The 24,503-nt window shown below is 41.8% G+C and overlaps 1 protein-coding gene across 1 annotated transcript in view; it reads left to right on the forward strand.

Moving 5' to 3' along the window:
• The window catches only part of PWWP2A (PWWP domain containing 2A), a 30,946-nt gene extending 14,070 nt beyond the window's left edge, over positions 1-16,876 (forward strand). The window contains exons 2-3 of the mRNA XM_086470890.1: positions 417-2,108; positions 16,503-16,876. Of these exons, the coding sequence (XP_086327016.1) occupies positions 417-2,094 (1,678 nt within the window). The 3' untranslated portion in view covers positions 2,095-2,108; positions 16,503-16,876. The remainder of the gene's footprint in view (positions 1-416; positions 2,109-16,502) is intronic.
• Positions 16,877-24,503: the final 7,627 nt, after the last annotated feature.

Raw genomic sequence — 24,503 nt, forward strand, 5'->3', positions numbered from 1 at the left:
GGATGCCTTCTTCACGTAAGTTGACTTACTATGGAAATTGATTTTGGGTAGATTTGGAGTCTATGGGATGAGTGTGTTGTTTGTATGTTTATAAGCATTTTCTAAAAGAACAAAGTTAATTCTTTTACTGCTGTCTGTAGGTGATATTTCTTGTTACATTTTCAGGGCATCTTGTTGATGCAAGAGAAATTGATAATAAGTGAACTTGTGTATTTCATATTCTCTACTGACTGGGTTTTGGTGTCCTGCTCTTTCAAAGCTTACAGTAAACCTAGATATGAAGCTTTAACTTTCCTGTGACTCATGTCTTTGAAATGGTGGCTACATAATGTGGACAGGGTTTCAAATGCTTTTTTAGTAAGTGCAGCAAAAGATCCCTCAAAACCTTTAATTTTTAATTTTTTTTTCTTTTTAAGGTTTGGACCCCATGGAATCCCTGTGACCATATTTCCTAAAAGGGAATACAAGGATAAACCTGAAGCTATGCAGCTCCAAAGTAAACCATTCCAAGATGAGGCACAGGTGAAGTGTGAATCTAATGCTGCAGTCCCTGAGGACTCTTCTCTCACGCAGCCATCAGAACCTAGCATAGCTAAAAGCCTATGGACTTCTAAACCACCTCCTCTCTTTCATGAGGGAGCGCCATATCCTCCTCCTTTGTTTATCAGGGACACGTATAACCAGTCAATACCTCAGCCTCCACCCCGGAAAATTAAGCGGCCCAAGCGTAAAATGTACAGGGAGGAACCCACTTCTATCATGAATGCTATCAAACTACGACCTCGGCAGGTCTTATGTGACAAGTGCAAAAACAGTGTTGTTGCAGAAAAAAAGGAAATAAAAAAAGGTGGCAATGCAAGTGACTCTTCAAAATATGAGGATAATAAAAAACGAAGAAATGAGAGTGTGACTACTGTGAATAAAAAACTTAAGACTGACCATAAAGTGGATGGAAAAAGCCAAAACGAAAGCCAGAAAAGGAATGCTGTGGTCAAGGTTTCAAATATTGCCCACAGCAGAAGCAGAGTAGTTAAAGTTTCCGCACAAGCAAATACTTCAAAAGCGCAGTTAAATACAAAAAAGGTTCTCCAGAGCAAAAACATGGATCATGCAAAAGCTCGGGAAGTCTTGAAAATGGCCAAAGAAAAGGCACAAAAGAAGCAGAGTGCAACCTCCTCTTCCAAAAATGCACATTCAAAGGTCCACTTCACACGGCGTCTTCAGAACACCAGCTCAGGTTCCCTCCCACCCCGATTGCGTTTAAAGCCGCAAAGGTATCGGAATGAAGAAAATGACTCTTCTCTCAAGACAGGACTTGAGAAAATACGGAGTGGCAAGATGGCAACTAAGCCCCAGTCTCGCTGCTCCTCCACCCGCTCAGCAGGTGAGGCCCCTTCAGAAAATCAGAGCCCCTCAGAAGGCCCTGAAGAGGCCAGCAGTGAGGTTCAGGACACGAGTGAAGTGCATGTAACTGTTGATCAGGATGAACACCAGACATTGGGCAAGAGAGGCAGCAAAAGCAATATAACGGTTTACATGACCCTTAATCAAAAGAAATCTGACTCTTCCAGTGCATCAGTTTGTAGTAGTGATAGCACAGATGATTTGAAATCTACCAACTCTGAGTGTAGCTCTACTGAAAGCTTTGATTTTCCTCCAGGCAGCATGCATGCACCTTCCTCCTCCTCCTCTTCAAAGGAAGAGAAAAAGCTCAGTAATTCCTTGAAAACAGAAGTCTTTTCCAAAAACGTCTCTAAATGTGTCACACCAGATGGCAGGACCGTATGTGTAGGGGACATTGTTTGGGCCAAGATTTATGGCTTCCCTTGGTGGCCAGGCCGTATTCTTACCATAACTGTGAGCCGGAAAGATAATGGCCTTTTAGTTCGACAGGAGGCTCGTATCTCATGGTTTGGCTCCACAACAACATCTTTTCTTGCTCTTGCACAGCTATCCCCCTTTTTAGAAAGCTTCCAGTTGCGCTTTAACAAGAAGAGAAAGGGTCTTTACCGCAAGGCCGTCACAGAGGCAGCTAAGGCTGCTAAGCAGCTGACTCCCGAAGTTCGGGCCCTGCTGACACAGTTTGAAACGTGAACATGGAAAGTAAGGTAGGCAAGAAATTTGGAGGCTCCACAAAATTCATAGCCTAGTTAGAGAACTACCATGAAGGACTTGCCAAGTCAGAAGTTGCACTCGGTTGACTGCTCTTTTTATACTACAGTTGTTCCATTTGTAGCGGTTTCTTGACAGTGAAACAAATCGAACATGCAATCAGAATTAGCCTAAAGTGAGAACTTCAGTATTTTTCAAGTGAGAATTTTTTTTAAAGAAAAACTCCTCAAACACCCAATGCATAGGAGCCATAGCCTCAGCTGAAAGGCAGCTTATTTGCAGGGAATTTTTTAGTAGTTTCTACCCAGTATATAACTAGTTGCTGTGTGGCAAAGGGTTAACACAAGGGATGAAAGTAGTAGCTGTGACTTTGGTTGGGTTTTTTTTGGTTTTGTTTTTGTTTTTTTTTTAATTAGGTGGCCCATCAGGGAAGTGTAGAACTGTAAGCCTTGTCTAAATGGTCTTTAAAGATTTATTTTAAATAGTCTCTAATGTATTTAGTCTGGCCAGTGCAAATTGGTTCAAAGCGTGCTCAAAAGATCTTAAGGAGGCATGCCCCGATCCACCTAGGCCAGTTTAAATGGCATTAGAAGACTTGCTGAAATTTTTAAGGAAGAAGAATTCATGTAACTTAAAGACCAGATTAAATGGGGTTTTATCGTAGTGACCACTTAAACACTCAGCCTTTCTATGCACATGGGGCACAAATATAACACTTCAGGGTCTGAGAAACTGAGAAGGATGCCTGTAGCTCTAAGACAAAGCTGAGAAGTCGCTCAGTATTTGGGATCAAGGGCTGTTAATGCTGCATAGGTGTGAATCATAACTTCTGGTCTTTCTTCCTGAAGAAATCTTTCAGGCCATTTGCCTGGAGGTTTAGATTAAGAGAGGCTTTGTTTTGAATGTGTAAATAATTGATTGCTGAAATTGGTCAGATTTTCTCCTGACTGGTTGTTCCTAAATTCTTAGGATACGTCCTAGTAAATTACACTTTGTGAATTGTCAGATGTGTAATTGTTGCATTTTGGATGTATCTAACTTCTTTTTTTTTTTTAATATTTCCGTTTAAGGTATCTGTTTGCAGGTCAGAAAATGAGAATATGTAATTGTGTAATGCTCTGAAATGTAAAAAAACAAACTGTAAATAAAATTGACTAAATCTGAATTATTTGTGTGTGTTTCTCAAAAAGCTTTGAAAAAAATCCAGGATGTTAGAGTACTTTATGTATGCCGTATTTAGAGGACACCCTTTTAAAAAGTAAATTGTCCTTTTTCACCCATTCCTAAAGATAACTGCTTGATGTAAAGTACTATTGTTATACTTCAGTAACAATTTTGAGGCTAAGCAATTATCTGTCCCTTTTGTTTCAAAACTGGCTCTGTAAAGGGCTTTCTGTAAAGTTTATCAAATTTCTCCCTTAATTAGATTTTGTTCCATATATTTGAATAAAAGACTGTGGATAATGTCACTTATACAGTGGGGAAATGTTTTCAGTTTTCTCCATCTATCAAAACCTAGTTGGACCCACTCTCCACTGCTACTTCAGCTTTTCTTGCATGTCTTTTGCTCAGTGTTGGGGCATTCTCATGCAAGTGACTTTACTTTTTTTTTTTCTTCTTGTTTTGGTCCTTATCTGACCATGTGAATTGCTGTCTCTTCTCCAACCCACTCCTGCTTCAGCCTTGCAATGCCTTGTGAAGAGTCTCTCAGTGTTCATCCCAAAGCAGTTTTCATCCTGTTTTTTCCATAATTGCCCATGTAGGCAATCATGACAAATGTAAAAATTTAAGCTTAGGCTGAAATTAGATTTTAAACAGACATGAAAATGGGGGTAAGGATTTAATCATCAAACCCTTAAAGTCTTTTTAGTTTGAGATTAAATTTCATATGTTCATGATACTGTCTGGTCTTTCCAAAGCATTCAGTTTCTTTTACCTTTTTAAATTATTCTGTTGTGCCCACAGTATTGGAAGTCTAAAGTGTCAAATATGTGGCAAATCAAATTCTCTTTGAGTTTACAGTCATCTCTGTTAGGTGCAAATTAAGCTTCCAAATACCGGCTTTAACTTGGCATTCTAACGGTTACTAAAAAACCCCACTGGTCAATGCTTTTTGAATGTGATAAACACACAATAAATTTAATAATGTGAAAAAAAAAATATTCCTGTTTCACCTCTATGTATTCTTTCCTGCAAACAGAAACAGTTGCTCGATTTAAGTAAATAAGCCGTATTTTGTTACTAAAGCAGACTGCTTTTTGAAGTCAAGAACCCGTACAACGTGGTTTAGATGTCTCCACTAGTTCCTTGAGGTTTAGAAGCTCAAGTGAACTGGTTGTAAGTTAATTGTTCTAAGCCAAGTAGTGGTGAAATCAATATTTACATGGTTAAGTTTTCTTTAAAAGACTTGGAAGCTTTGTACTCTTACCTCTTCATAGGTACGAAGTTAGAACAGCACTAAAGCATACCTAGTCAAAGGTTGCTCGGGTGTTCGCTGGTAAGATGGGAGAGCAGGGCGGGCACTGGAAAGAGGGGTTTCTTTAGATTGTCTTATGTTCGAAAGAACTATTTATGAAAGGCATTTAAAAAGTCTTAGTTTTCATTTGTACTTGATCTGTCTTTTAAGAAGTCTGTAAGTTTTACAGTGGATGTGCATTATCACTTCAGACTTAACAGGTCTCAAAGCAAATGGACTTTTTTTTTTTTTTTTTTTTTTTGCAACACCACATTACATTAGGTTGAAAATATCCTGTTCATATTTGTCCATGATTTTCCTTTCACTCTGAAGTGGCTAATGCTGTAGTTAAAACAGAGTTTACAGTGGAAAAAACGTTGGGCTTGATGTAAAGTCTGGTTACAGTAAATAACCTTGGTTATGGCAGTGTGGATGCTGCACGTAGATTAGCTTTGAAGACGGACAAAGCTTAGTGCTGTTTTAGCTAAGAACTGCAAAAAACCCCACACTTTTCTGTGCATATCTGCTCCCAGCAATGCCTACACTTTGAGTGCGGACTATTGTTCTTGCAGTTGGGCACACAGCTACCATCTGAGTTAGCTTGACCGTTTGAGTGATTTATCAAATAACTCACGACAGGAGCACGCCTGTACAGTGCCAGGGTAGCGCATCTGTGTAATTAAGCGGTGCAACTGTTGCACGCAGCCTGTGTCTTGAGAAGACAAACATCAGTAGAAAGAGTGAGTGTCAGTTTTTTATCAGCTTAATATAATAAATTATGTCTTTTTGAATTAATGAAATTCCTCAGTGTAGTTGTTGAATATGTATGGCCTTTCCATTTAGGGGAGAAAACATGACAGGTGGTGATGAGTTTCTAGTACAAGCCTACCTTTCCTTTGAAGATCTTTAGCTGCACTTAAAATGTTTTGGGAGGGAATAGTTGTTCCAAAACTTATAAAGATTGCCTTTAACAGGAGTGTTTGAAGGTGTGATTGCTTCATGAGTTGAAGCTAGAAGCAAATGTGAAATGCTTGTGTGTCTCTGAAGTGGAGTTCTACAGGAAATTGAACAAATATTTGTTGTTTTTCTAATCAGAGTTGTAATTTTATGTCAACATTCAAATGAGATAATCTCTGATTATATGGTATTTTCTTTTAGGTGGTGCTATCTTTAGTTTGAAACCTACATAACTAACAGCTACCTCACCAGGAGTTGTGTTTTGTGGGTGGAATTGAGGTCAACTGTGCAAGGTTGAGAACACATTTTTTTCAGTATGTTGTAAGATACTGTTTTTTTTTTTTTAAAAAAAAAAAAAAGTAGTTTCTAAGCGTGATTAAGAAATAGTACATCAGTGGAAGTGAGGAAGGGGTAAGAGTTGCTTTTTGCGTTGCTAGCCTTAGGTTTGTTTCTGGTTAACTCTGAAATCCCGAAACTGATTTCCATTCATGTGTTCTATAAGCTCTTGCTATAGTTGTCAGAGTGGAACAGGAACATGAATTTTGGAAAATAAATCTTGGTAGCTAGTCCTCCGTAGTATTATCATCTGCCTTCATGCATGTTTTCCAAAGTACAGTGAAAAAAATAGAGCTGCCTTCTTGGCTGAAGAATTGTGGAAAGTAGGAGGCTGACAATCAGTGAAAGGCTATTTCAGTTCATCTCCCTTTCTTTATAATTGCGTTCTAATAAATGCCTACAGGAATAAGCAAATTCAGTCAATGCAATGGGATCACCACACTAACTTGTACATAAAGACTGTGAACTGGAAGTTAAATAGAGTGAGTTTAGGATTAAAAGCTTAGTAAGGTGGTTGTATTTTGTGGCGTAAACCGTTTGGTAAAAGTGTAGGTATGCTATTAAAAAAACAACTTGGAAGTGATCTTACAGTACAGCGTTTATAGTGGTCAAAGGCTGAGGTGCTCTCTGTTCTTATTTTCAGTTTACTTCTTAAGGGTAAAATAGAAATCTCGTAGGGAGCCTGAAGGAAAACAGAGGAGCTTGGTGTATTGGGCTAATGTGGTACTGGAAGGAGAACTCTGAGTTGGCTGTTTGAGAGTAATGTGTTACTCTGCAGGTTGAGTACAAGGGAGTAGTGCTCTCCTGTTTTAGAGAGCTTGTGGGAGAATTTTGGTGAAATGTATGTCATTGTCTCACAGTCAACTGTTTGAACTTCATCTAGAATCTGCTTCACACTCATGGAAATGGAATGACTTGCTACAGTATTTTGTCAGTTTAAGCTATATATATAAGCTATACACATAGCATGTGTATCTGTTTTTTTTGAGGATAGAGTGTAATAGCATACCTTTGGGGGATGTAGACAGGCTATGTTTGCAGTAATGCAGTAAAATTATCTGTATAAATAAAGTAAAGTATCAATAACAACAGAGAGTTTGCATAACATCCTTAAAGCTTGTTCCGACATGACTGTAGCGATCAAAGATCATCCACACTTAACATCAGGACAGGTAGAGTCCTGTAGCGTTGAAAACTTTTGTAGTACCTGTCAAGCTACCTAAAGATCCACTAGATCCAAGCTTGTGCAATGTGGATGTAAGTATTTAGCTTCAAATTATTCTTAATCTGTAATGGGAAGAACCTTGTTTTGATACATGTCCTTAACAATCGTGATGCCAAGTTCCTATTCAATATTTAAAATACATCAACTACTGTTCTTTGTGATAACTTTGTATTTTAGTTTAAATAGTTCCCTCCTATGGCATCATCCTGTTAGTGTATTTATAGAGTGCGGCCATTTTGTAGAACCATAGAAGGCATTGGGTTGGAAGGGACCTCTAAAGATCATCTAGTCCAACCCCTCTACAATAAGCAGGGACATCTCTAACTAGGTCAGGTTGCTCAGAGCCCCATCAAGCCTCACCTTGAATGTCACCAGGGATGGGGCTTCCGCTGCCTCTCTGGGCCACCAGTTCCAGTGATCCACCACCCTCATTTAACTAGATAAAGTAAGATCCCCTTGTAAGATGGCTTTTCTGTTACCTGCTCATCTTACTGGCATTGCTATGCACCTGTTCTCGTTTGAACTCGCCTTTCTCTGACATTGGTGGCAAGAACTGTTTACAGTAGTTTAGATGAGGTTTTTGCAAAGCTCTTACTGGATGGCAGTGATTCTTCTCTAGGTCAGAAATATCTCCGATTATTGGTTTTTAGTTGATGGAACCTAATAGCAGTTTATAGTTTCCTGTGATTTACTCGTACATTTCAGTCTGTCTTCTGTAATACCTGGGATGTGTGTACCAATCCAGGCTGTAATTTAGATTGATTTATGGATTGTTCTCTTGAATTAAACTGTGGCACAACTGCCCTTCCGTGAACACAAGGCAAAATAGTAGTTCCCAGGCATGGCTGTGGAGACAGTGGTTTGGTGACTGGCTTGCTATCACGCTTTTTCCCTGCACAGTTTTGTTGGAGCTACCAGATTTGGCAGTTGGGGATAACTCTCCCTGGGGCAGCACTGGCAAGCTTAGTGCCAGGTACCAGTGGTTGAAGGGAACTCAGATCCGTGGCTCCATTTTTTTCCCCAAGAAAAAGCAATCTATGTTCTTGGTGTAAAATAGGATAAGCAGCAGCATGGAAAATGAACGTCGTTGGTAAGATCAGGATTTTTATGCCTTAGAAAACCCAACTCACCCCCGACATCCAACAGGGAGACAAATGGCAGTAAGAGATGGTCTCGCGTGCCTGCATAACCTTCCCAGAGAGTCTCTGTACGCACAGAAACTGTGATTTCCTGCTTGTGCCGATGGAGATGTGGTCTTTGATCTTCTCTACCTACCTACCCATGGTCTGAGGGGATCACATTAACAACACAGGCTGCAGGTATAAGTTGGTACAGAGGACAAATCAGGATCGCCTGTTGCAAGTTTAAATTCGGGCTTTGCTTGTTCAATGTGCGAAGATCTGTGGGATTTATCTCGGCTACATGTTCGAGAAGTTATTTTCAGAATTGGGACCATGCAGTTTCTGTGCCAGTGATTTTATTCCTCAGTCCGGAGAAGGAGGAAAGGACTATTAGAATATACTGAGGATATTCGAGGTCTCCAAATACCTGCAGGATAGATGTAGAGGCAAAGGGGAAACACGCTTCTGTTTAGTTGTAACTGGGCCAAGAAATAATACTTAAAATTATAAAATGGGGAATTAAGATTAGGTGCTAGAATATTTATTTCAGTTATAGTGATATTCCAATATATATTCCATTGTTATAGTGAAACCCAGGGTGTTTGGAGAGTTGTGTAGTTACATTCATCCAGCATTTGGGTATGGGATAGAACAGATGATCTGTCCTGACTGGGTCACAGCTCTGTTTTCAGTAATTTTGTTATTAAAAATTCTGATTTTGGAAAAACAGGATCTTTGTAGAAATATGCATATAATGAAGGATTCTGCCCCATGCGTCCTCTTCAGTCCTGCAGGAGTCACGCTTGGTATGATGGAAGCCTGGCCTTCTAACAATGGTGTCTTAGCTTCCGTGTGTAGTAAAACCGCACTGCATCTCCTGCCAGGGGCCTCTTCCATGCAAAATCGTGTTTGGATGACATCGGTTATAAAACATGCCAACTTTAAATTAGAGGGGATTTTTTTATTTTTTAAAAAATAGATCTAGGTCAGTTTTCATGTTTGCTTACTAATGGTTTTGATGTCAAATACGCAGTATGAATAAGAAATACTCTTATATGTGCCAGCCACGTGCTATGAATCTGTCATTTGGAAGGCAAGCTGTGTTCCCACTGCGTTGGTACCATCACTAAAAGATTCTGTAGCAGAAACGCAGAATAATTCTGGTGACAGAATTGTCTTTGCCTGTTTTAAACAGGTGCATAGAGGGGAAGAGGGTGCTTGCTTTGTCAGTAAAGTAAGCAGATAAATTCCAAGCAAATATTTACTTAAATGCTAATTTTGCATCATTTTTTATTTAGTAAGATTTAGGATTTTTATTTGGCTTTAGGAAACACTAGTGCTCAATTGTATTTCTGCAGGGCTCAGAATTTTAAAGCATGTGGTGCCAGCTTTGGTCATTAGTAGCTCTGGTGAAAAGGAACTAAATCCATAAAACCTGGATTTTTCAAAGAAGTTTAGTTAGGGTTAGAACTTCAGGCCGCTCTGTGTGACCTGATTAAATGCTTTAGTTGACACAGGTATCTATAAACAGCATTTCGTAAGTAATTGTGGGCTGTTTCATGTAATCTGGTTCTTCAATCATCTAAAACTGAAGACATCTTGATACTGATTTTAGTAAGGAGCGTATCGTGTCAGCTTTTCTAAGATCTAAAATCAGCCCTAAAACCAGTTAATGCTTCATACAGATGAACGTGGTAAGGAACAGGTCCTTACGTTTGCTAGTCCTAGGAATGGTCTAGTTATTTTTACCCTCCTGTTGGTGACACATGTGGAACCCCGATTGAAAGGTGACTGACAACAAAGTTGCGTTCTTCTGGCCATCTGTAGAGTTTGTTTAGGAGGCAGAGATTTTGATTCGGACACAAAATTTTTTTGTTTTGGTAAAAATACCAATAAATGTGTTTCCTAGGGCTTATAGTAACAAGTGGCTGAAGTTCTGAGCAATAGGAGAAAATTATTATCAGGTTACTCTTACTGGTTTCATGGAATGTGTCTATGAAAGCTCCCAAATCACTCCTGATTCCTGAGTCCTTCAAGAAAAACAAGAGAGAGAAGACTTAGTCCTAAAAATTGCTCCCCCCTCTACCTTTGCTCCCCCCCCCCCCCCAAATGTTAAAAAAAAAAAAAAAGCAAACCTGTTTTCCTGTATTTTTGCTAGGGAAAAATAACAAAGCGAACCAAACCAACAACAAAAATGAAAACAAACCCACCTTTTTTTTCCTCTCTACAAATTGCTGTTAAAAATCATAGCTGAAGGTTTTGAGCATTGAGTATTTTTTGGTTGGAATATCACATTAGCAGTATTTGATTATTTGTTGGGGAAAAAAAAGAAAATCTTTCCATGAGATTTTTCAAGTGTTGAGGGATTTAGGGACCTAATCTCTTCTGATATGTTTCTATGAAAAAGCTGGGTTTGGCCGGGTTTTAGAAATTCTTGATACTGTGTTATATATTTCAGGGAATTAGGCGTGTGAACTGAAGAATATGTTGCTGCTCTTGGTGTTCCTTGTAGTTGAGGCTCTATTGTTGAAGATTGTCTTGGGCTGTATAGGAATGCAACAGTTCTGCTTGCTTTTCAGTAATTAATTATCTGGAAGAGAAGCCTATTTTTACTCTTCTGTAGCAATAAAATATGTGCTGTTTCTTCTGTTACGTAGCTTTGCATATAGACAAAGTATTAGTCCCCTAAAGGAACTGCATCTACGTTACGGTAACGGTTTTTAAATTTGGGCTCTCTAAGAGCTATGTATCTTCTCCTTCACAGTATGTGATGGGAGATACTGCTGGTTTTACTTGCCTTGTCATTCTGGGCTGCCTTTTCTTCCTCTTGATGGCTGCCTGTTGTCTTTCTGCTTTTCCTTTGAAGAGAAAAACAAATACTTTCAAAGGCAGTGCTTCTCTTCGGACATTAGTGAATGCACAGAATTGTGAAAATTTTCACATTTAAAAAAATCAGAATCCACATTACAGTGTTGGCTCCCAGGAAAGTGGCTGTGTAAAATGCAGTTGACTGGGGCAGACGTTCATGGCATCGGTGGTGAAAGGCCCTAAACGGCGTCAGTGCTTGTCCTAACACACATGCTACATTTATTACTGGTGGTAATTTTTACGATGACTCCACAGTCTCCAGCAGTTGAATGAAACTGCTTCAAAACAGGGTCCAGACTGCTGTGAGCATACTGTACATCACTGGAGAGCCGTACCCTCAGAATCAGGCTTTGCTATCACTCACCTACAGATCATGGATTACATGATGAAGCGAACGAACTCCGTGAGTAACTGATAAAACAGACAATTTGCTGCATTCATGAGGGGCGGGGAATTTAATGACACATAATTGAGCCGATGTAGGCGGCTTGCAAGTGTAGAAGCTCTGTCCGAGAGCACCGAGGGACACTTCATCCTTTGTGGCAGCTCCGCTCTTTGTACCTTTTGTTCTCTGGGTTGCCAGTCCCCGCTCCCCATGGTTCTCACCAGGGAAATCCCCAGGGTCAGGAATGTTCCTCCACAATACAAGGAGAACAAGATATGTGACTGCACGTGTGTGGCTTTATTTTTCAGACACTATATCTGAGGAGTCTAATCTTGTATACTCCTGCCTTAATCCTTTTCTGTACAAAACACTGCTATTGATCCAAATAAAACAATTGGTAAAATTGGTAAAAACCAATTCTACTTTAACTGGGCAGACAGGACATCCCCCAGTTAGTTTTCATACCTTACAGCAATCAGCCCAAGATTATTCCTCACTGATCTGGGCTAAATCCACGTGCAGCGCTCTGAAGTCAGCTTCACTGTCACAATACACAGGTTCCCACACAGAATATTTCCTATTCATTAATTTTGCCAGACATGCAGGTAACAAGTGTAAGGTTGGTATGTATTGGAATAGTGAGATTCTGCAATAGTTAGAAACACTTGAAATTAATAAACCTGTGTTTTTAAATCTACTTTTTACCCTGGATTTTTGCCTTCAGATCATAACATCCATGAAAGCAACTGGTTCGTTTGCTCCTTCACCTTCTGTTGTCTCGGTTTTCTTCCATCCTATAATAATTTCAACAAAGATTATAATGCCGCTGGCAGGACGGCTTTTGAATTTCAGTTTAAAGACTGTGCGAGCGACCAAATGGGAACGGGTTTTATAGTACCTGTGATAAAGAGTGAGAAGCAAAATACAAAGAAACTCCAATGTACTCCGCAACTGTGAGTCATCTGCTTTGCTTTTAAGTAAATTTAATTATTATAATAAAGAAATTCTTGGTAGTTTGACCATAATGAAAGCAGTGTACATGCACTGTTTTGTGTGAAATAGCCAAAAGAAGGCACAATCTCATCCTCATGGTTTTTACCTGGAGGGCAAAACTGATGTCTCATCAGAGTCATGTCCTAAACCGGGGAGGAATAGCTGGTAGTTTTAATATTTTAGAAATCTAAGATGTGGAAGAAAGTGATGATTGGCCGCCAGTTGTATTGCTGCAGTGGTAGGTTTGCTGCCTCACTGTCACACGTGTTTGCATTTCTCAGTATGTGAAAAAATCTGGTTTATCACAGGCTGTGTTGCACAATGAGCGTAAAATGCTGTCAGTATTGAATAGATAGTGCCCTAAGTTCACTACTTCTACTCGAAAGTACAGAAAGGTCATGGTCAGTGTGAATTATAATCCATTGCTTCCGTTACCACTTACTCTAGGTAGTTACTTTGTCTGGCAAAATTTCACTGTATCACTCTGGCTTTGAGCACCAAGCCCTTCAGTGGGCAGTGCAGTGTTTGCAGAGGTGTTTGTACACGTAGGTACTTTGGTTTGCTATCTGCTAGTTTGTTTGCAAAATGATGTGTAATTTCCCTTTAACTCTGCTGTTAGAGTCCAGTTTAAGCTCAAAAAAGTTGACATCTCATTTTTCTGTAAGTTTTTAGCATCTTTACATGGTATACTGTGTTTTGGAAACCAAAAGTAGTACACCCGGTAAGAGTTCAGGCAGGCAAGGAGATTAATTGTTTTCTTTTTTAAACCATTGTCAATTCCTTACTCTCATTAACTGGATTTTTTCTACCATAGGCTCAACAAATGGCAACATTTTACGCCAGGCTGAGGAGTCCTGCTGCTCCCTTAGTGTCTGACAGACCGGTGTGGATTCAGACTGGGGGCACTGTGCAGTTAGCAGTAAAATTGGCCTGTCTGTCTGGTTTAAGCCCTGCCTTAAGTGAGGGCTGCACTGTGCCATCAACTAATCACATGCAAAGCAGGTTAGGACAGACGTAATGAGCTACCTATATTTTATTTCCCCCTTCTCTTTGAACACTTCGGATACAGCCATTCTCCCTGACCTAACCTGATGGCAGGATTGATATCTATTTCATCGAAAAGATCTGCACTGAGTTTCTGTTTAGGCTTGCTTCTTGAAGATTGTATGACATGATCAAATTAAGTAACTTAACAGGTATAACGTAAAGGTAAAAAAAAGATTTTTTGTCTCCTAAACCAGCAATCCTCAAATATTTTTGCTATGTGGGTCACATCCTAGTAGGATGTACCTTGTTGGGCGGTTCATCTGCTGTTTGTGATTGTAGGCAAGGCTTCCTGCCTTTGCTGATGTGCAAAAGTAAAATCAGGAAAGAATTTAGTAACATTTTAGTCTTTTTAAAGAAGTTTAGTACCTAAAACAAGGAAAAGGATTGAAAACATGAGCAGGAAGCTCTCAGTGAGAAACTCACAGATGACGTATGGATGAGAGTTAGGGAGCTGCTCTTCTAGGACAATGAAGTTTGTTTTCTTTGTTATTTTTGTTATTCTTTTTTCTTTTTCAGAGCCCTGATCTGAGGGAGTAACACTTAACAAGCATGCTTAACTTTCAGTGCCTGCCTAAGTCTGTAAGGAAATGTAAAGTACGTTTTTAAAGCCAAGCAGATACTGAACATTATTGGGAATTCTAGCCCAAATATGTATTTACTACTTAGATCTGCAGGTGTCTCGTATCTTTTTTGACATGGAGAGGAAATTGGGCAGTGAGAACATACAATTGCTGTAGAGGAACCTTGATTTACATGAAGTAGTTATGATTTTTACTTTATTAATGTTAAAAAGTTTGATCCAGTACTATAGTATTGCATTAGGTCTGGGACTGGCTATTCAATATCCATTTGCTTCAGTTTTTGTAAACAGATTTGCTGCTGGTAAAACAAAGACTGGACTATAACAGAGGATAAGAGTAGTAAGGTTTCTGGAGTCACTAGCGATGCCGTGTAAACATCAGTGGGAGAAGCAAAGCTCCTGGTGCTCACTAATGGTGTTCTGGAAGCTCTCAACGGTCAGAATTAAGGAGCAAAAGAGAGCTGGAGGAACTGACTTGGGGAAGAACATGAGTGCCAGGTTTGTAACGAACAGACTTTGCCAAGTATTGATTCTGAAAATCACTTCAGCTGCATCGATCGCTAGGTTGGTGGATGGGTTGTGAAAAGTAAAACTGTCTGCTGTCAGAGTGAGGGGCCGCCCCTGTTTGAGCTGGTCGTTGCCTTAGGGCTAGCGGTAGTCGTGTGCGTGCTCAGGTAACCGAACCAAATGCTGCTCTCGTTTACTCCTTTGTAGATCACAGAAGTTTGCTGGCTAGAGACACTGTCACTGAGGCTTGACTTTGGAAGTGTGGGTGTCTGGACATAGTGGCTGAGCTGTCATCCAACTTTTTATGGGCTTTTTGATATTTCTAAGTAGAGGCTGGTCCTCTGACATACTATAAAAGCTTCTCATTGCAAGACTTCATGGATACATGATGCTAATTTAATATTAATCTTATTTTGGAGAATTTCTTATTGGTCGTATGCTTTAATACCCAATGTTGGTTGTTTTGCAGCCTGGAATACTGTGGTGTTTAGTTACCTGCACCAACAGTAAGTACTGTTGAACACGGTGGAACTTTGTCTAGCATCCTTCTCTTTGTAGAAGCTCTACAGATTTATCTCATGCATCTTGGAGTGGACCATAGCTGAAGTAGGTTTAGTTATTTATCGATTCTGAGTATCATACCCAAATGAAGACCTATTGGGTATTGGAATGAATGCCTGCTACTCTACTGCCAGCATATAGCAGCTCAGTGCATCTTTGGCTGGACCTGTTAAATTCCATAATTAGCCTTCATTGCTTCTGTTTCAACTTTCCCAACATTTCATTCCTATTTTAATACTGCTGCATTGCACAGGATATACAATGAATTCTTATTCTGTGTTTTATGTTGTCCTTTTGTGGCATAGTGAGCAGCTGAGCAAATGAGAAACTCCATAGTTATCCCCTTTGTCTTCCCTGCCTCCTCTTGTGGTAGGACTGTTTTCACAAACTCATCTCTCCTACTTCTCATTTTTTTAATATTTTGGATAGTTTTCAGAAGATTTCTCTGTTTAGAAAGAACTTTAAGATTTCCCTGCCCATGCTATGAGTCTCTTTTTTTAAATTCAGTTGTGTTATTCACAATGCTGTTGTCAGTACTGGAAAATGTGTATGTATCTCTCAAATAATCCTAGCAGTCAAAAGCTCAACAGAATGGTAAAAGGAATCAATGAGACTGGTCTGGTCCTGTTGGAATCTTTTTTGTTCTCCTGTGTGTTTTTTTGAGGAAAGGGGTTGGAGCAGATGATCTCCAGAGGTCTCCTCCAACGTAGGTTGTTCTAGACCAACGTCCTCTCCGCACTATGCAAGAGGCAGGTCAGTGCAGACTGTGCTGATTCTGCGCTGCCCTAAATGGTCACTGACTGGTGGTGGTCTCATGCAGTGGTTAGTACTTGGACTGCTTCTGTCTGATTTATCACAATTTCATTCCAGTTCAGTGGAGCAAATGGGAAAACATAAGCAGTAACGGAAAAGAAACACGACTAGCAGGTTTATACTTCAGTGCCCCCATGCACCCTTCGGTCTTGCGTTTGGAATGGCATTACAGTGTCAGATTTAGCTTTGTACTGTGAACCACACATCGTTGCATACACTTGTATATTAACCTCTCTGCTTCGTTAGCTATCTTTAAACGTCTTTAAAAATGGAAGTTCTCTCTGGCTGCTGAAATGGGGTGAGATATAGATTGGTATGGTAGCTCCTTTCAAAACTCCAGTCAACTGAGGAGTTCGTTCACTTGTGTATGTCTTGTCATAATGTAAATCTTTTTTTTTTTAATTTTTTTTTTTGTCTTCTGCACACAATGCACAAAGCAGGTGAACTGGTAACTTTTCTGGGCACCTCAGATTTTGCTTACCTACTTTTGCGATATATACTGGAAGGCATTTAACCATTTTCCCTTTCTCTCCCCTTTTCAGCTCAGAGACACTAGTCAGCTGCTGTTTTTATGGAACCTCACTACACTGCCACGAAGAGCACCAGCTCATCAGGACTGAAAGAAATCTGAGACTGAATTGTCCTATTTTTCCTCTGAAATCTTCACCAAGTAGTAAACATTTTTTGAAGCGGAAAGGGGGTAGATATGATAAAGTTCCCCCTCGCACCCTGTTAGGGCACCTGTACCTAATGTACATTTTCTTTAAAATTTAAAAAGATGTTAGGAAATATTTTATAAAACTTTTTTGCAATAAATGACGCATGAAATAATTAAAGACTATATGACACATGCAAGGAACCACTTGAATTCTTAGTATGAAGAATCACTGCAAATAACTGGGGTTTTTTTGTAATGTGACAGTCACGTTTGTATGTTTTGATAGGTGCCAGTGATGGAGCCAATTGCCTGGGAAGTTGACTGTAACTTTTGAACTTTTATTTTAATTCTTAACTTTAGCATTGCAATTTTCCATTCTATGAGGCTTAGTTAGTATTTAGTGCAGGTGTTAGCAGAGCTGTGATCTGTGATCAAAAGCATGTCCAAAACCAATTGTATTGTAAAATATGAACAGTCCTGCTATATGAGACCAATATTTCCCATAGAGGTGATGGAAAGGACAGTGACCACAGACTCCATGTATCTCTGTATTATGGGAAAGCTCCTTCTGTGTGAATATGGTTGCATTTTATTTATGCTATTGTAACACTTAGGGAATCGAGGATTGTGGAATATTGTCAAGAAGGGCTACAACGCAGAGAGCAGCATTTTGCTTATAATACTATAACAGGATGGGAATCATGAGTGGAGAGTGATTAAATGGAATGGCATTTCTATTTCAAATCATGGGTTAATTTTCCTTTTGACATAAATATGTTTCAGATAGGTAACTAGTAGAGCAAAGGTTTTATTAGTGTTTCTGATGGTTGTTGATCTGAGTTGCATTGACTTCTTTGAATAGCTGTAAATCAAAAAAGGAAACCCAGTGGGTTTTATCCATTTTATTCCCCTCCCCCAAAGGTGTTTGGTAAGACTTATTTCAGTGGAGCTTGTGAATGCTGGACACGCTGCTGAAATACTGCGTTATTAAATATTAATTTATTTGTCACTAATTATTTGACATTATGTGCACACTTTCTCAGCAGTATCATTTCTTACAAAGTTCTTAGCAGGGGTTTTGTCACATAACCTGGGAAGATAAATATTTGTTTTGAAGAAATGAAAATGTGCACATAATCTACTAAAAGTCAATTTTTTCTTTCTATAGAAGTGGAAAGACTTGTAGTAAATTCTTTTCCTCCTTACTAATTTCCTGATTCAATGGGAGAAAATAGTGGTTTTGTCTAGATCATGTAAAAACAGAGATACCTTTCTGAGAGGCATCTGTATCAGCACAAAGGCAGTTTCACAGCCTGAATTGATCACAAAGAATCTGAAGTGAGGACAACTCTATCGTTTGGCTTTGATATTGGCGACAGGTTTATGCTTGTTAAACAATCTGAGAGGGGGACGTGAGAGGCTGGGACAGACATCCAAATCCAGGCTAGGAGCATCAGCAATACACACATGAGGCGGTTCATGCTTCGTGCTGCTTCAGTTTCTGTTTTTCAGCGTTAAATACTTATTTATAAAGCCAGAAACCGAATACTTAACTGCCCTGCTTCTTAAAAAGTAGCTGTATAGCTGTACGCTAGAACGTAGGTTGAAATTGTACCATTTTTTGTAATAAACTACAATTTCTTTTTTTTAATCTGAGATTAAGGTTTGTTCTATAGTGCTTTTCCTTTTCACCGGTCGAAGAGGATCAGCAGTCTGATCCTGTTTGTGGTGCGAGATTTGACTACAGCTTAGAAAAATGAAGACATCCGATTTGAGGAAAGGGGAGGCAATTTGATGTCATGTATGTGCCAGCCTTTCACCTCCAGCCAGAGAGCAAACTCCGATTGTCTTGACAATGAATCAGGGTCTTGGTGTAATAAATTACATTTTTAGCGCCCCCACCCCCCCCAAACAACCAAACCCAAAACAAAAAAGAAGCCACCAAACAACATGGCACAAAACAGTTTCTGCTCAGGAAAAAGGCCCAGGACTGTAATAGCAGGGTTATTGCACATTGGATTGAAAACTGATTGATGTAAGTAGAAGCCAGTAGTGCCTGCCTGTGTGACATCTGACTCTTACCAGTGCTCTTATTTCCTCACCTTCGTGAGCACTTGTGCACAGCAGCTGAAATATAAAAAATACACTTAAGAGAGATGCAGGTCTCTGCATTGGAGAATATGGGTATATAAGCAAATAGCATAAAAATAGACAAGGTAGCTAACTGTAATTGTGTTTGTTTTCACAGAAAGTATTGCAGCCATTTTGTTTGAAACCAGATTTTCATTTTGAAATGAAATTGTCAGGGATATTCTAATGATAGAGAATTACAGTAATGTATTGCTTTTCACTTTTTTGCTTTAGTTGCTTAATATTTAAGCTTTGCTCCGTGCTACCTTCTTGTCTGTATATTGAATGGTCACTATGCCTCTTTCATTTTGTAGACTTGAATGAGGACAATATGATTCACCCTTTAAGGTTTGCTGAGAAGTAAATGATAAAGAATGTTGTGTAACATTTATTCAAATAAAGCCTTGATTTTTTTCAGTGCTCTTTTAAAGGGAAATAATATTGAATAATGTTTTGATGTCTTCACTTTCTCGTTTTATTAGTCCTTGACCCAAAAGCCTTTGATTTATGTTATTATTTTTTTTTTTTCACGAATTAAACAAAGATTAAACTGAGGTTACTAGTCCACTGCTGGAAGTCTCACATGTGGACAAATCTCTATCCAACCTTACCTTTCACCACAGTGGCCTAAAGATACCAAGTCATGCTCAACCAGCCGGATGCTTCCCACAAGCAATAGGAAAAAACCTTTTCTTTTTCTCGTGTAATTAGCAAGCAAAACTTAGGCGTACGTGGTCGAGACAGATACAAAGAAGCCCTGATGGCTCTGCTCTGTGCTAAGTCCCGGTTAAAGGAGGAAGGTGGATGTCACGGGAAGAGCTTGCCGCTCCTGGCAGACGCGATTCCAGCGCAGTCGGTGAGTGCCGAGCGAGCTGCAGAGCTGGGGTCAGCTCCGGGCTCCGCTGGGCAGAGCAAATCTCACTGCCAGCAGACGAGGTCCGTGCTGTTGCAGCAGGAGCAAGGCACAAAGCAGCTGAAATACAGAAAAAAGCAGCTGAAATACAGAAAAACAGCTGAACTACAGGAAAAGCGCTGGGCCCTTGCGTACCTGCATGCTGCCTGCTGATCTTTTCTTTGGCTGGTTTTTACAGCAGTCCTGACAGTTTCAGACACGTCTGTTCATTGCAGGTAAGTGTCCTTGGGTATTTCTCCATTTAGGGAAGAAGGGCCTTGTGCTGAGTTGCGTTCTCTTGCCGTGGTGCCCTATAGGAGGGGGAGCAAGTTGTGCTGTAACAGCTAACTCCTGTACCGGAGCTCTGCATCGCCGGCACTGCGGTCACAGGAGGGCCACATCAGGAAATATTCCTTCAAATGGCAGAATCTGTAGAGTTGCACTCTCCTGCTAACTAGAAGGGATTTATTCCACTTGCAATTTTATTACTGTAAAGAAACAATATCCTAATTTTAGTTGAGCTCCTAGGTTAAACAAAAAAACAAGCTGCTCGGGTAAACTTGATTTCTAGGAAGTTCTTGTTTCAAGGAAGCATTAATTTTTGTATGGTGCACAGTGTGCCAGGAACCAGTGGGTGATACCCAGGTACTAACCCTTTTGTAAGTAAGGTGTTTTGTTGCAGTGACCTGTTGGTGATAGTCAGAATTCTTTCCCAAAAATGGAATTAACTTCTGGAGTGAAGCATATGCGTGTACACCGTCTGTAGTGACTGTTATCTTGGCCCTGGGCCTCGGTCGTGCTTTTGAAACCACTTGGTGCCCCCTGTAACCGTGAGCGAATGCCCACATCTGTCTGTTGCTTGGAGCAGGACTCCCAACATATGTGTTTTTCTTTTCTGTCACGGGGTTGTTTCTCACTCTGTCTGGATTACAGGAACTCCCATCCTCTTTCTCTCGTTATTCATTCATTCTTGCAGCAGTTCCTCTTGAATTAGTTATCCTCATTAGGCTGTGGTGGAGAGGGGAAATCCTGCTGAAATGTAATTGCTCACTAATGGCTTCTCCTTTGTGGCACTGTGTTGGTAGCGTCTCGCTGTGAGAGTCTGCTGGATTTGCTGCGTGACTGTGAAGCCCACAAGAGAGGTTAGCCAGACAGATTTCAGAGTTTTGCAATTACTCCGTTGATTAATCTTCACTCCAGTAGTTTGGTGACAAAATATAAAAGTAACCCAGCCTTCAGCGATGAAGCCAGTCCTACACAATGCCGCTCAGTAATAGTGTTTACTGCTGCCCTGAAGCATCAAAAGGGCGATACTTAATGAGGGCAAAAGTGCAAGGAGCAGCTGCTCCGTGCAGCTCCTGGCGCAGGAGGGTTTTGTGACAGCTCGCCGGCTAAAACGTGAGGGATTGGTACAGAGAAAGAAGATTTCTTTTAGGGTGAAACCGATGGGCAGATTTCTTAAGGAAATTGGGAGGTCTGTAACAGAGAGATGATGTGGTAAATTCAGACACTGTCACACACTCGTTATTTTTTAGCATGATGTGGTGAGGAGCGCAGCGTGTCGATGCAAGCAGCCACCTGCCTGAAGCCTCATCTGCGGCCAAGGAAGTCACGCAAGGGATGCTCCTGCGCTACCTGTGCGCTCCCTGGGCTCATCTCCCCGACTGACGGTGTCCTCCTGCTAAGAGAGTTAAGGGGCTGCTGCGATTTGCATGGTGAGGTCCTTCCCGTGCTTTTGCACTTTCTGGCAAGTTGGGAGTGCCACCGAGGCTGGAGCGACTCTGACGCGTGAGGCGCGGTGGGGCATTGCAAGGAGCACCCGTAGTGCAGCAGAGAACCTGAGGCGCTTTGAAAAGCAGCTCATCCCTCTGCTCGCTCAAAGGCAAAGCGATGCTCAAACTGCCAAATGCTAACGAGCAAAGCGGCTGTCAGCAGCACCAGCAGCAGCACCAGCAGGTCTCTAAGCAACTGCCGGGGCAGAAACGAGCCAGCGTGCACGTGGCCTTGGTATCAACTGCCGCTCGCTGTCGTCAATTTTTTGCTCTTGCTCACTTGTCCTTGCTCGAGTCTTTGTAGGTGGATCCGTCGTTCTTCCTCTTCACGCAGGGAGGGCAAGTGGAGTCAGGGCTTTCCGAAGGCAGCGTGCGGGGAGCTTCAGCGTGTGCTGGGAGGCAGCAGGAAAAGGATCACATTGTTTGCTGGTTCCTACAGGGCTGGCAGCTGGTTTTTATTCACATTCTGTAGCCTGGGTTTATGATTCTGCTCCTGCTTTTCCCCTGGGTGTTTCTGTGGTCTTTGTTTTTATGCCCTTGCTGGGTTCGGAGCACAAGCCATGGGCGCTCCACACTGTGCAGACTGAACAGCCCTGCGGACATTTTTGGGGAGTTCTGATTTTGGGGTAAATATTCAAAGCCCAGGAGGGGTAGTTCTAATTTTGAAATCCAGATTTTCAGCTAAGAGCTCCACGTCTTAGGAGCTTAGGGACTGGAATTTCCAAATGTGGTTGTCTTGGTCATTAAATATTAAACTAAGGCTGTGCCTGCTGGAGGGCTCATTCAAACACTGAAGCACTCTGAGCCATCAGAGGAAGGGGCTGGGGGCTCCAGAGAGTAAAAGATGAATACTGGACCATGCTGAATATCAGATCCCAGAAATACTGATACTGCACAGATAGATAGGGATAATCCTCTCGAGATTCACTCAGTTTGCTCTGCTTGCCTTTAGAAAGACACCATTGCGAATGAGCTGTGAGGACAGCGGCCGGGGTAGCTGCGCATCATACACCTTTTCGTTAACACTGCAAAGTCGTATCAGAAGCCATCGGTCGCATCTTGGCTTAGTAAACTTGCTGCTGGCTGCAAGTCCCATGGCTTCAGCTGTATTTGAGCTTGGAGCAGGGACACATAAGTACATTTGGGCACAGAGAGGTCTGTCACTTCAAGGGCAGGTTGGGGGCTGTAGCCATAGGCAGTAAATCCATCAACTTCCAGCCTCCTCCTTTCCCAAACTTTCCAAATACAGCAATTCCTCCTTCCTCAGGTAGCAAAGTGCCCCACGGTGGAGCGCCACAGCCAAATAAGCCTTCACCAAGATAAAGGAAGGTGCACTTGTGAGAAGCTGTGCTCAAATGCAATTAGGCAAGCAGAGCCCTGAGCCCCGCAGCCTCTCCAGGGGCCTGCTTTATCGCTTGGCGCTCGCCAGCACCGCGCCAGGAACGCATTTAGGAAGCTATTCCAGCAGCCAGGCACAAAGCTACCGCCGAGACTAGAAAATACCTTTTCCCCTCCCCTTCCTGACATCTCACTTCACCGGTGGGTCAGCCTGCAGGGAGGGTGTTGCTCAGGGACACCTCCTGCACCGCTGCGCTCAGGGCTGGACCGGGGACCGGCTGCGTTTCCCATGCCAGAGTTGGAAAGGGAGCAGAGAAAACCTGCCCGCCTGTGTGTGTTTATCCCAGATGGACGGGCAGGACTGATGCCTGAGCACTCCAAGTCTCATTTACTGCGGCTGGTGGAGGGTCACGTCCTCGGTTGGCAGCCAAGAGGGACCCACGCTTGCGCACCCAGAGACCAGCGCCCGCCCAGTCGCTGCTGGGAGCTGAGGGATGCGGTGCAGGCAGTACTGGGAGCCAGGACCAGAGTATCAGCCTCAGTCGGGCTAGGAAAGGCAAACCTGTATCTGCTGCGTCCGCTTAAGGCATGCTGGCTTTGTAAATCACCTTCTCGAGAACCGGCGGATGAGAAACGGGCGGGTACGGGTGCTCCAGGCTGGAGTCGTAGCTGCAGCTGGTGAAGTTTCCAGCTGGGGGGATTACCACTGAACATGCAGAATGGGAAAAATGTGGTTAATAGTTGTCGATTGGTTTAGGACCTTTAATCTAGAAAGGGCTTTGCTTTGTCGGGGTAGGCTGTAAATGCCACAGCAGCCAAGAGCCTGACAATTTACTGTGCCTCAGCAGACAAACGGGCTGACCAGAGCCTCTGCTGATAAAAGATACTCTCCAGCAATTAACATCCTTTTGAGCAGGAGGCTGCACAGGCTTAAAAAAAAAAAATTAAGCTGCTGAACAAGAAAATGCTGGGATTCTTCCAGACAGGGAAAGCTTGTGAATGAGCGACATATTAATGCTGCACATTAAATGTGCCCCTACACGTCTTTACCTACTGTTGAAAAGAGGTGGCACTTTGATATAATTGGTTCTTGGCTGCAGCAGCCGGCAACAGAGCTTGGCTGTTGCAATAATCCCTTGGGAATAACACAGCTAATTAAAGCCTAGGAATGGTGACCAGCGGCTTCTCCTTTCTCTCCAGCTCTGTCTGTGCTAAACAGAGGTAGGTAGATCTCAAGGAAGTTTTGTGCTGAAATGTGCTAATTGGGGAAGGAAGGATTCAGCTTCAAAACTTGGTGCTTTGTCAAATCCTAAATATCCCAACGTGATGAGCTGAGAGAGATTTCAGATCCCTGCTTAATAGCCAAGCAGGAGGGGAGTGGCAGCACTGTGCTTTCGGTAAGTCATGGGCACGGCACACGTCAGTCCCACGGCCTCTTTTCTGAACTCCAGTGTGGCCTCCTGCTGCCTTGCTGGGGGCTGGTGTTTTGGGAGACAGATCTTATGATGTGAATGGAGAACTTTTTTTTTTATTTTGAGAGATGCTAAATCCCCCAAATCTTTGGTGAGGTTGAGGGACCTACAGGCATTCAGCTCCTCTGAAGGCCAGGCCTCAGGACTCTCGCAGCCAGAATCCAAAGTTACCTGGAAAAAGCCGCTTTCGCCCAAGCAGCCTTCCCCAGAAGCACCGTGCTCCCGGGGGTTTGGCAGAGCCCGTGTGCGTTGGGCACTGATGGTTTATGCGCCTTGAGGGT

The sequence above is a fragment of the Leptosomus discolor genome, chromosome 10 (assembly GCF_034619465.1).
Source record: "Leptosomus discolor isolate bLepDis1 chromosome 10, bLepDis1.hap2, whole genome shotgun sequence".
NCBI classification, from domain to species: domain Eukaryota; kingdom Metazoa; phylum Chordata; class Aves; order Leptosomiformes; family Leptosomidae; genus Leptosomus; species Leptosomus discolor.